The 13,410-nt window shown below is 43.9% G+C and overlaps 1 protein-coding gene across 19 annotated transcripts in view; it reads left to right on the top strand.

Moving 5' to 3' along the window:
• Nucleotides 1-13,410, top strand: part of LOC112249011 (diacylglycerol kinase zeta) — a 121,442-nt gene that overhangs the window by 79,266 nt on the left and 28,766 nt on the right. For all 19 annotated transcript variants that reach the window (XR_002953298.2, XM_024418580.2, XM_024418577.2 and 16 more), the window contains 7 exons: nt 416-494; nt 673-728; nt 916-978; nt 2,451-2,524; nt 2,627-2,738; nt 2,862-3,061; nt 7,750-7,850. Coding sequence is in view for 18 of the 19 variants with exons in the window: in XM_024418580.2 (XP_024274348.1) it covers nt 416-494; nt 673-728; nt 916-978; nt 2,451-2,524; nt 2,627-2,738; nt 2,862-3,061; nt 7,750-7,850 (685 nt within the window). In the remaining variant the exon portion in view is untranslated. The remainder of the gene's footprint in view (nt 1-415; nt 495-672; nt 729-915; nt 979-2,450; nt 2,525-2,626; nt 2,739-2,861; nt 3,062-7,749; nt 7,851-13,410) is intronic.

Genomic DNA, 13,410 nt, shown 5'->3' with positions numbered 1-13,410 from the left:
TCTTGACTGTGATGAGCTTTCATTGAGCCCCAGAGAATTAACCTCTCTACAAAGTCACAATATAATTAGTTTATTGTAAACAGGGTCATGGCTGGTCACACACCAAAATACCTCAGTGACCTTTACATTATTTGAGGGTTAGTTACTTCTAAAAGTTGAGATGTATTATCAATTAGAAGCACAATGTTGCTCTGCGACCTCAAACATCATGCATTATTGTTTTGTTTTTTTGTTTGTTTTTTATGGCGGTGAGGGTAGTCCGGGACACTAAAGACCGTAGGACTGAGGATGGAGTTGAGCTCAGCGGCACACTCCGGTTTAGTGTTGAAATTTTACCTTGTGATTTCTGATGTTTTGGTGATATTTCATCTGGGATTATCACTTTTTTTTTTTGTACGGGTTTTCTTTTCCACAGCTCCCCCTCGACGTCTTCAACAACTACTTCAGCCTCGGCTTCGACGCACACGTGACACTAGAATTCCACGAGTCTCGAGGTTGTATTTCTGACGGATCTCTTAAAGTTGACCACCCATGTAATGTCATTGTTGGGGATACATCTGTGCTATCCATAGATGTCTCACATCGATAGTAACAAATGATGCTGTGTGTATCTACTTTATGCCAAATCATTGTGTCACATTACTCACACTTTCTATAACCAACGCTCCTCAGAGGCCAACCCTGAGAAATTCAACAGCCGCTTTCGGAACAAGATGTTCTATGCAGGGGTGGGTATAGTTTTGTTTTCTAAACAAGAGAAAATAACTAATACATTCATATTTTCTCACCATTTATCATAACTTTTATCATTAGTAGTGATAGTAATTGTTTGTATTTGTGGCCATAGCTTTAGTTGTGTCAATATTTTCTGTTGATAATCTACAAGTTTGATTCTCTGGTGTTCCTTCTAACCAGACGGCCTTCTCAGACTTCCTCATGGGCAGCTCCAAAGACCTAGCCAAACACATCAAGGTCGTGGTGAGTTCAACTGACCTTTACGTGGACCTTGGCTGCAGCTCAGATTGTGTGACGTCATTCCACAAAGGGTTCAAGTTAAAAATCTAAATGTTTCGGACTAACTATTTTTTACTATGAAGTGGGGAAATTCCTGTTAACTTCTTAGTGATCCCTTCGCGCGTAACGGGATTGATTTGACAACACCCAGTGAAATAGCAGCGAGCCAAATTCAAAAACAGAAATACTCATAATAATAAATCATAAATCATACAAGTGTTATGCATCGGTTTAAAGTTGAACTTCTTGTTAATCCAGCCACAGTGTCAGATTTCAAAAAGGCTTTACCGCGAAAGCAAACCATGCGATTATCTGAGGACAGCGCCCAGCATACCAACACATGAAAATCACATTTCAACCCGCCAGGCGTGACACAAAAGTCAGAAATAACAATATAATTCATGCCTTACCTATGAAGATCTTCTTCTGTTGGCATTCCAATATCTCCATTAAACATCACAAATGGTCCTTTTGTTCGATAAATTCTGTCGTTATATCCCCAAAATGTCCATTTATTTGGCGGGTTTGATTCAGAAAATACACCAGTTCCAACTCGCGCAACATGACTACAAAGTATCTAATAAGTTACCGGGAAACTTGATCCAAACATTTCAAACAACTTTCCTAATACAACTTTAGGTATTTTTAAACGTAAATAATCGATAAAATTTAAGACGGAATACACTGTGTTCAATACCGGACAAAAACAAAGTGGAGCGAGCTTTCAGGTCGCGTGCCCCAAACACAACAGTACACTTGGCTCGACTCCCAGAAAGGAAATGGCTACTTCTTCATTTTTCAAAGGAAAAACATCAACCAATTTCTAAAGATTGTTGACATCCAGTGGAAGCGATAGGAACTGCAAGCAAGTGCCTTAGAAATCTAGATCCACATAGAAAACCCATTGAAAACACTGTCACCTCAAAAGAAAACATCCTGGATGGTTTGTCCTCGGGATTTCGCCTGCCAAATAAGTTCTGTTGTACGCACAGACATAATTTTAACAGTTTTAGAAACTTCAGAGTGTTTTCTAATCAAATCAACCAATTATATGCATATTCTAGCTTCTGGGCCTGAGTAGTAGGCAGTTTACTTTGGGCACACTTTTCATCCGGATGTGAAAATAGTGCCCCCTAGCCTTAAGAAGGAATTTCCCCACTTCATAGTAAAAAATAGTTTGTCCGAAATAGAAATTGACCCTAGTTTCAGAGCCTGGGCTCTATTCTGAGCTTTATGATCCTTACAACCGACCCTGTACATCTCATTAGACTGACAGATGTGTTCTTCTTCACTGTCAGTCAGTCAGTCAGAATGTGGCACCTTTCAAAGGGTACATTTTATTGGCCATGTGAGAACTCTTCCTGGAATGATCTGAGTGCGTTTGTGTACAGTAATGGATACGCCTGTCTGTTTATCTGTCTGTCTCCTCTCATTAGTGCGACGGCACCGACCTCACCTCAAAGGTTCAGGATCTGAAGCTGCAGTGTTTGGTGTTCCTCAACATTCCCAGGTTAGCAGCCTCAATGGGGAAACGGGTTATATATGACACTGTTGTAAAGTAGGCTGCAGGCTAAGTTAGGCACATAACCATATGTGTGTGTGTGTGTACTAGATACTGTGCTGGTACCATGCCATGGGGAAACCCAAGCGAGCACCATGACTTTGAGCCACAACGGCACGACGACGGCTGCATTGAAGTTATCGGCTTCACCATGACCTCTCTGGTATTCACCTATCAACTTGAATTTGTCTGTGTGTTAGAACATAAGAGTTACTAGATGAATGACATGGATGAGTCACTAGCCTTGCTCTGATGGATGATCATCTCGTCCTCCCTGGTGCTGTAGGCAGCACTGCAGGTTGGAGGTCATGGTGAGCGGCTGAACCAGTGCAGAGAGGTGACCCTCACCACCTACAAGTCCATCCCCATGCAGGTAGATGGGGAGCCGTGCAAGCTAGCCCCTTCCACCATCCGGATCTCCCTGAGGAACCAAGCCAACATGGTGCAGAAGGCCAAGAGGAAGACCTCTATACCGCAGCTCAACGAGTGAGTAATACAGTCCAGCATGGGAACGCCATTTTAGAATTGAGTTTATAAAAAGAGACCAGAAAAGGGGTCCAGTCAGAATCCGAACATCAATCCACTATGGAGACTTTCTAATGTGTAACTGTTTAGTCTTTGCACTGTCGGCAGGTTGCCTCTTTTTGTCATGCGGTGCTTGTGTTGAGTTGGAAGTTATTGTAATGCATTCCACAAGTCATGACTAATGTCCTCGACCGAGCTGAAGGGCGTTATTCAATTTCTTAATGTGTGATTTAAAGTGGCACGCAGGAGTGGGAGACTGACAGGCCAGACAAGGTGGGATTCATTTGTAGGGGGTGGCCGAAGCGCTGACAAAGACTTGTGCATGTAAAATAATCCAAGCCGACGAGGGGGAAAACAAACAAGAAAGACGTACAACAACATTCATCAAAGCCGTCGTGGCTTTGCAGCCATCTTCCTTTTCTCTCCATCGGTAGTCTCCGTCATATCAGTCTCAGTCTGTCTACAGGCTGAAAATCGAAGATGTATTATCAGAATGAACAGCCCTATTTATTTTCACGGTAATTGCATTACCTTTTTCAATCCTGTTGTAATGTTTTTTTGCTAATTTCATACTTCTCTGATTCTCGCGACAATGTATTGACTTGCTGGCGGAGGGGTATAATGAGTCCTCCATCTAAAGGATTGATATGTCCGGGAGGGGGACTAATTCAATGATTGTGTTTTAGCTGAGATGAAGGTCATCCAAACCTTATTCATGATACCATTCTTCCCTTTTGGTTAGAATGGCCTAACCTTCTGTGCTGCTAAAACACCAGGCATTTGGACAGAGAGTAAGAATGCTAAGATGCAAATGAGCCTGGAATTCAAGCAAACGATCCAGCTGTATTCACTTCTACGCTGATTACATTGTTTGAGATCATAGCCCAACATTAGATCAAGCTGTTCTCCCAACTTTTTTCCAACAACACTCCAGTAAGAAACCTATACAACTTGTGTTGTTGTCAGGTGTCTATTGTTCTTGAACAGAATGGTAAGCATTTGTCACAGTGTTGTTTTTGGATCTCCCACACACTGCGAACAGGTCACATTCGTCACAGATCACAACTGTTTTCATGAATATGTAATCATCCTAGAAGCCATCACGGTGACAAATGGAAGGGGGGAAAGCTGTTCTGAACACCTCTGGCTTCTCTCAAGCTGCTGTGCATGTGAGCCCAGGTTGTCAGAGTGTTGTGGTTGGAGGTTGATCCCCTGTCATCAGCTTGTTTTAATGCTCTTCCCGGGTGGCAGTCTTTCATTAAACTTATACCTTCATTTATATCCTTTTTTTTATACCTTCATTTATATTTATTTTTTTATGCCTTCATTTATATATATATTTTTCTCTCTCTCTCAACCGAGATGTTTCCAACTAGTTTACGAAGTTAGAAATGAATAAGGAAAGTAACTGATTCTATACAGTATAATGGTGTACTGATCTCTAGCATAGGTTATGAATAATCGTGGTTATGTGTCAATTTGATATGATTTGGTTGTTTAAACCTCAGCGTTCCTACAAATATGTACACTGAACACAAATATAAACACAACATGTAAAGTGTTGATCCCAGAAATGTTCCATATGCACAAAAAGCTTATTTTTCAAAAATGTTGTGCACACATTGGTTTATATTCCTGTTAGTGAGCATTTCTCCTTAGCCAAGATAATCCATCCACCTGACAGGTGTGGCATATCAAGAAGCTGATTAAACAGCATGATTATTACACAGGTGCATCTTGTGCTGGGGACAATAAAATGACACTCTAAAATGTGCAGTTTTGTCACACCCCAATGCCACAGATGTCTCAAGTTTTGAGGGAACATGCAATTGGCATGCTGATGGTAGGAATGTCCACCAGAGCTGTTGCCAGATAATCTAATGTTCATTTCTCTACCACAAGCTTACTCTAACGTGATTTTAGAGAATTTGGCACTAGGTCCAATCTGCCTCACAACCGCAACCGCATGTAACCACGCCAGCCCAGGACCTCCACATCCAGCTTCTTCATCTGCGGGATCGTCTAAGACCAGCCACCCGAACAGCTGATGAAAGTGTTGGTTTCCACAACCAAATAACTTCCGCACAAACTTTCAGAAAACGTCTCAGGGAAGCTCATCTGCGTGCTCGTCGTTCTCACCAGGGTCTTGACCTGACTGCAGTTCGGCGTTTTAACCGACTTCAGTGGTCAAATGCTCACCTTCAATGGCCACTGGCATACTGGAGAAGTGTGGAGTTCCAGGATGAATCCCGGGTTTCAACTGTACCGGGCAGATGGTAGACAGCGTAGTGTGTATGGCGTCGTGTGGGCGAGTGGTTTGCTGATGTCAACATCGTGAAGAGAGTGCTCCATGGTGGCAGTTGGGTTATGGTATGGGAAGGCGTAAGCTACGGACAACAAACACAATTGTTTTTTATAGATGGCAATTTGAATGCACAGAGACACCGTTACGAGATCCTGAGGCCCATTGTCATGCCATTCATCCACCTCCATCACCTCATGTTTCAGCCTGATAATGCACTGTCCCATGTCGCACGGATCTGTACACAATTCTTGGGAGTTGAAAATGTCCCACTTCTTCCATGGCCTGCATTGTCAATAGAAATGTTTCCCATTGATCATGCTCTGGATTGACGTGTACGACAACGTGATCCAGTTCCCGCCAATATCCAGCAACTTCGCAGAGCCATTGAAGAGGAGTCGGACAACATTCCACAGGCCACAATCAACAGCCTGATCAATTACAGTGGGGCAAAAAAGTATTTAGTCAGCCACCAATTGTGCAAGTTCTCCCACTTAAAAAGATGAGAGAGGCCTGTAATTTTCATCATAGGTACACTTCAACTATGACAGACGAAATGAGAAAAAAAATCCAGAAAATCACATTGTAGGATTTTTTATTTATTTATTTGCAAATTATGGTGGAAATAAGTATTTGGTCACCTACAAACAAGCAAGATTTCTGGCTCTCACAGACCTGTAACTTCTTCTTTAAGAGGCTCCTCTGTCCTCCACTCGTTACCTGTATTAATGGCACCTGTTTGAACTTGTTATCAGTATAGAAGACACCTGTCCACAACCTCAAACAGTCACACTCCAAACTCCACTATGGCCAAGACCAAAGAGCTGTCAAAGGACACCAGAAACAAAATTGTAGACCTGCACCAGGCAGGGAAGACTGAATCTGCAATAGGTAAGCAGCTTGGTTTGAAGAAATCAACTGTGGGAGCAATTATTAGGAAATGGAAGACATACAAGACCACTGATAATCTCCCTCGATCTGGGGCTCCACGCAAGATCTCACCCCGTGGGGTCAGAATGATCACAAGAACGGTGAGCAACAATCCCAGAACCACACGGGGGGACCTAGTGAATGACCTGCAGAGAGCTGGGACCAAAGTAACAAAGCCTACCATCAGTAACACACTACGCCGCCAGGGACTCAAATCCTGCAGTGCCAGACGTGTCCCCCTGCTTAAGCCAGTACATGTCCAGGCCCGTCTGAAGTTTGCTAGAGAGCATTTGGATGATCCAGAAGAAGATTGGGTCATATGGTCAGATGAAAACAAAATATAACTTTTTGGTAAAAACTCAACTCGTCGTGTTTGGAGGACAAAGAATGCTGAGTTGCATCCAAAGAACACCATACCTACTGTGAAGCAAGGGGGTGGAAACATCATGCTTTGGGGCTGTTTTTCTGCAAAGGGATCAGGACGACTGATCCGTGTAAAGGAAAGAATGAATGGGGTCATGTATCGTGAGATTTTGAGTGAAAACCACCTTCCATCAGAAAGGGGATTGAAGATTAAATGTGGCTGGGTCTTTCAGCATGACAATGATCCCAAACACACCGCCCGGGCAACGAAGGAGTGGCTTTGTAAGAAGCATTTCAAGGTCCTGGAGTGGCCTAGCCAGTCTCCAGATCTCAACCCCATAGAAAATCTTTGGAGGGAGTTGAAAGTCCGTGTTGCCCAGCAACAGCCCCAAAACATCACTGCTCTAGAGGAGATCTGCATGGAGGAATGGGCCAAAATACCAGCAACAGTGTGTGAAAACCTTATGAAGACTTACAGAAAACGTTTGACCTCTGTCATTGCCAACAAAGGTTATATAACAAACTATTGAGAAACTTTTGTTATTGACCAAATACTTATTTTCCACCATAATTTGCAAATAAATTCATTAAAAATCCTACAATGTGATTTTCTGGGGAAAAAAATCTAATTTTGTCTGTCATAGTTGAAGTGTACCTATGATGAAAATTACAGGCCTCTCTCATCTTTTTAAGTTGGAGAACTTGCACAATTGGTGGCTGACTAAATACTTTTTTGCCCCACTGTATATGGGAAGGAGATGTGTCGCACTGCATGAGGCAAGTGGGGGTCACACCAGATACTGACTGGTTTTCTGACCCACGCCCCAAACCTTTTTTATAAAGGTATCTATGAACAACAGCATATCTGTATTCCCAGTCACGTGGAATCCATAGATTAGGGCCTGATGAATTTATTTAAATTGTCTGATTTCCTTATATGAACTGTAACTCCATAAAATATTTGAAATTGTTGAAAAATATTTTAGTTTGGTGTAATTCCAATTTTTGAGAGATGGTACCTAACTAGTTATGCTTCTTCTGTTGTCTTCCACAGCCAGCAGCCCTTCCCGGAGAGGTTAAGGATCCGGGTGAACCGTATTAGCATGCACGACTATGAGGCCCTGCATTACGACAAGGAGAAACTTAAAGAAGCCTGTGAGTATTCCATCTCTGTCTAATGCACTGTAACTCCATCATCCTTCAGGTGCCGCCCGGCCTGTTCAAGGAGGAATTGTGGCAGGCTCTTGAGCACTGCTTCATGCAGGGATGTTACTGAGAGCCAGAGGTGTTTTCAGTGACGTAGAACTCTGTCGTCTACACATTTTAGTTGTTTTTGTTTTTTTACTGCCGTGCAGTTGAATTTCAAAATGGCAGGCTTGTTTTATAGAGTTAAATCCTGGCCATATGCACTGTAACTAGAGCCAGTTGACAAGAGCTATTACCTGAAGATATACTACACGTATCCTTGTGCCATTTTACAGGTTTTCCGACCCGAAGTAAGAGCGTAAATGGAAAATGATTCCCTTTCGATGCACTTTTCTCTCTAATGCGTATTCTGACTGTGAATTTAAGCATGGGAATAGAATGCTATTCACCTGCTATTTGTTTGGGGCGTACAGTAGATTGCTTGGGGCGTACAGTAGATTGTTTGGGGCGTACAGTAGATTGCTTGGGGCGTACAGTAGATTGTTTTGGGCGTACAGTAGATTGTTGTTTGGGGCGTACAGTAGATTGTTTGGGGCGTACGGTAGATTGTTTGGGGCGTACAGTAGATTGTTTGGGGTGTACAGTAGATTGTTTGGGGCGTACAGTAGATTGTTTGGGGCGTACAGTAGATTGCAGTTGGGGCGTACAGTAGATTGCTTGGGGCGTAGAGATTTGGGGCGTACAGTAGAGTGCTTGGGGCGTACAGTAGAGTGCTTTGGGGCGTACAGTAAAGTGCTTGGGGCGTACAGTAGATTGTTTGGGGCGTACGGTAGAGTGTTTGGGGCGTACGGTAGAGTTTGGGGCGTACGGTAGAATGTTTGGGGCGTACAGTAGAGTTTGGGGCGTACGGTAGATTGTTTGGGGCGTACAGTAGAGCATTTGGGGTGTACAGTAGATTGTTTGGGGTGTACGGTAGATTGTTTGGGGCGTACGGTAGATTGTTTGGGGCGTACAGTAGATTGTTTGGGGCGTACAGTAGATTGTTTGGGGCGTACAGTAGAGCATTTGGGGCGTACAGTAGATTTTGGGGCGTACAGTAGAGTTTGGGGCGTACGGTAGATTGTTTGGGGCGTACAGTAGATTGTTTGGGGCGTACAGTAGATTGTTTGGGGCGTACAGTAGATTGCTTGGGGCGTACGGTAGATTGCTTGGGGCGTACGGTAGAGCATTTGGGGCGTACAGTAGAGTGCTTGGGCGTACGGTAGAGCATTTGGGGCGTACAGTAGATTGCTTGGGGCGTACGGTAGAGTGTTTGGGGCGTACGGTAGATTGTTTGGGGCGTACAGTAGATTGTTTGGGGCGTACAGTAGATTGTTTGGGGCGTACAGTAGATTGTTTGGGGCGTACAGTAGATTGTTGGGGCGTACAGTAGATTGTTTGGGGCGTACAGTAGATTGTTTGGGGCGTACAGTAGATTGTTTGGGGCGTACAGTAGATTGTTTGGGGCGTACAGTAGATTGCTTTTGGGGCGTACAGTAGATTGCTTGGGGCGTACGGTAGAGCATTTTGGGGCGTACGGTAGAGCATTTGGGGCGTACAGTAGAGTGTTTGTGGCGTACGGTAGAGCATTTGGGGCGTACAGTAGATTGTTTGGGGCGTACGGTAGAGTGTTTGGGGCGTACGGTAGATTGTTTGGGGCGTACAGTAGATTGTTTGGGGCGTACAGTAGATTGTTTGGGGCGTACAGTAGATTGTTTGGGGCGTACAGTAGATTGTTTGGGCGGTTTGGGGCGATTGTTTGGGGCGTACGGTAGATTGTTTGGGGCGTACAGTAGATTGTTTGTTTGGGGCGTACAGTAGATTGTTTGGGGCGTACGGTAGATTGTTTGGGGCGTACGGTAGATTGCTTGGGGCGTACAGTAGAGCATTTGGGGCGTACAGTAGAGCATTTGGGGCGTACAGAGCATTTGGGGCGTAGATTTGGGGCGTACGGTTTTGGGGCGTACGGTAGAGCATTTTGGGGCGTACGGTAGAGCATTTGGTTTGTTTGGGGCGTACGGTAGATTGTTTGGGGCGTACAGTAGATTGTTTGGGGCGTACAGTAGAGCATTTGGGGCGTACATTTGTAGAGAGCATTTGGGGCGTACGGTAGAGCATTTGGGGCGTACGGTAGAGCATTTGGGGCGTACGGTAGATTGTTTGGGGCGTACGGTAGATTGTTTGGGGCGTACAGTAGATTGTTTGGGGCGTACAGTAGATTGTTTGGGGCGTACAGTAGAGCATTTGGGGCTACACTAGAGCATTTGGGGCGTACGGTAGAGCATTTGGGGCGTACGGTAGATTGTTTGGGGCGTACGGTAGATTGTTTGGGGCGCGTACAGTAGAGCATTTGTTTGGGCGTACAGTAGAGCATTTGGGGCGTACAGTAGAGCATTTGGGGCGTACAGTAGATTGTTTGGGGCGTACAGTAGATTGTTTGGGGCGTACAGTAGATTGTTTGGGGCGTACAGTAGATTGTTTGGGGCGTACGGTAGAGTGTTTGGAGACAAATGTGAAACCCGTCATGTGGCAGCAAACTGAGGCATATCAACTTTCCCACAGTAAAGTTGCTGAAATGCTGTGGCATTATGCAGAATTGAAATTGTGCTGCCTTTTAACTTGCAGGGATGGGCACGCTCTAATGTCTTAATTATTTCCTATTTCTGACATGTTAAATATTCGCCACTTATCCGTATCGACCGTCAGTAGGCCTAATAACCACACATATTCAACTGCCAATTAGATTCCATCAGTTGGTATAGCCTACATTATCATTCCATTTAATGACATAGTTTTGTTTGCATTCATTTGCTTCCTCTGTAAAGCTGAGGATCATTAGTAACAGTTGATAATATAGACTTTTCTCCCTATTATAATTATATGTACGCTAATCTCCCAACATTGCTGTGGGTTGAAGAACTGAATGAGGCAATTTTCAGAATTAATCAAACTAACGTTTTCTTTATTTTATGCGTAAAGGCTCTCCAAACCTGTTTATTTTTTTATTTTTTAGGATTCATAAATGCTTTCCTTAATCTAAATCATCTACTAGATCTGCTTATTTTGAAATCCAGCAATTGGTACTGAAACAGAGATGAAGATGCATATATTTATATTCTAGTGAGTCTGTTGACAAAATTCGAACTGAAAGCTACACCGTATTTAAAGGGATGGCTTAAAATAGATATACTGAAAACCCCTATTGAATGAAAACTCCTCGAGAAAATCTGTTGGCCAACAAGTGGGAGGGTATTCAGCTAAATGTATTCAGTGCCCGCAAGGGAACCATGCCTGCAAAGCCAAGTTACGCACCTGCATAAGGTACATCTGAGTACCAACAGAAGTGCGTAGGAAAGGCGTGCACTCTGTCACTGTCAAACGTAGGTTAGCACAAATATATTTAATGTGGAAGGAGACACCAGGCCCTTGATCACCCCTTAAAGGATGCCGCCATCAACTAGCTCCGCTAATTACAAAGGAAAAGGAAGTCCCTTTTGATTTATATGGTACTTAGCAGAAAACCCCACAGAGATGGAACTCTTTCATTTTCTCTCTTCCTGGCTCCTCCTGGGCAGCGAGGAGGGGAGGTGGGCATTGGCTCCAGGTTTTGCTATCCGTCCACACTGAAACCCTCCTCCCATCCTCATCAGGCCATTCGATTGCTATGAGTTTATCAGTGTGGGCCTCCCCGCATGTGACTTTGGCTAGATATCAAGAGTGTGACTGGGAGGCGATAATGAGGTAGCTACCCATTACTGTCTCTAATGGATGCCCTGGGGCCCCAGAGGGGCTCTGTCAGTGGTTCTGTGTTCTACAGCCTCATGCAGCACCTGTGTGCTAGGACGACACTGTAATCACCTCCATGACACAGCTAAGCCCCCCCCTACACTCTTAATTGTTCTCACATTCGCATCCTCACGCACAAACCTAACTGTTCCAGACAGTGTCCCAGACAACAATTGCAACAGTTATTGGCCCCAAGTTATGTAACTATTGATATGCAAGTGATGCTGTTTGGGGCTGTTTTGGTCTCCGATGGTACAAAACCCAACTACTGTGCACCAACTCCTAAGAAGTATGTGAAATAAGAAAGTATGATGAATGTATTAGGTTCTTCCTGAACTTTTGCAATTATATAGCCTCGCATTACCATCCCGGTGACCGCTGTGGAATTTGTGTAGCGAAACAGAATGTAAGCTCGCAAGATTTCTGGATTGTCGTACGAGGCTTAGCAATTATAATACCTGACATAAAACCTTCCAGTAGGCTCTCGGCATAATTGGTGGAGGTCCAACTGTTTTCTAACAGTACCTACCATTTGCTTCACAGAACGCTGAAAGTAGTTTTATTCTTTGTTTTCCACCACTAGATGTCAGAACGTGCAACTAACATAAAATGATATACGTTTTTAAACCTGAAAGCACACTCTAACTGATTCTATAAATAAACTCAATGTCCATATTAAACTGTCATACAGTGGTCCAGTAACATACTTTGGACCTAATGCACCCTCATGCTTGCTGACGTACAAGAGAATTCCACTGCTGTTTTTGATAGGCCACTCATCAATATAAATGAGAGCGAACACATGAAAGTGAACAATCATTCTGTGATTTGCACATTGTTTAGCTTCTTTCTAGACAGCACACTCAGACCTCCCTCTGGCTATCGCTGAATCAAGTTAGGTCCCTGATGTTTCACATGGATCTTGAGGTACAAGTGACGTTAGGCTGTCATGGCTGAGGTGAATGCTCTATTCCCTCATCTCTGATCCAAAAATATAGCATGCGGCTGGTAGCAGTTACGCAGTTGTCTCAGTTGCCTGACACCTATAAAGAGTTTAGACAACTCCGCTTTGCAGAGTGAGGACAGCAAAAGAGAAGGGGGGGGGGCGGAATTGAATTAGAGACAGACTGTTCCAAGGTTGCTAGGCAACAGCACATTCCTCAGTGGAGAAATCTGCCTGCTTTTTTCTCTCTCTCTCTCTCTCTCTCTCTCTCTCTCTCTCTGCCTGTGAAACTTGCTGCTCAGAGACACTTTTTCAATTCACAAATCGCAGCCTGATAGTCCACGAGTCATTCACTTCTGTTCTGTTCTTATTAAAAAGAAGGCCCTGTGGATGGCCCGGACATTCATGATCACATAATGTGGTTTTGATGCACTCACACTATGTTTCCAGTATCTGTTCTCGCACTTGCTGCCCAGTTGTACTTTAGGCCTAATTGCCTGTCTCTAGTTTAGCACAAATCAATGGGCATGGGAACTAATGGCAAACATGTCGCCAGACAGTTTGCAGACATCACATTTAGAGAATTCTTCCTCTTATTGTTTTGCATTGCTATTAGGTTTATACACTTCACCTACTTTGACAGCCGTTTCATAGGGGTTTGAGTGCATTTGGACTTTGCGTGGCGCTCTATGAAACACCAGGCATCCAGGAAGCCCAAGTCTCTAAATATATCCTTGATCTATTGCCCACAAAAGGAACTTCCCCCAAAACATTTCTGGTTTCGAGTTGATAAATGGACAC

The sequence above is a fragment of the Oncorhynchus tshawytscha genome, linkage group LG04, assembly GCF_018296145.1.
Source record: "Oncorhynchus tshawytscha isolate Ot180627B linkage group LG04, Otsh_v2.0, whole genome shotgun sequence".
NCBI lineage: Eukaryota > Metazoa > Chordata > Actinopteri > Salmoniformes > Salmonidae > Oncorhynchus > Oncorhynchus tshawytscha.
Note: the sequence above shows the minus strand (reverse complement) of the source record. Positions and strands in the feature narration are given on the sequence as shown.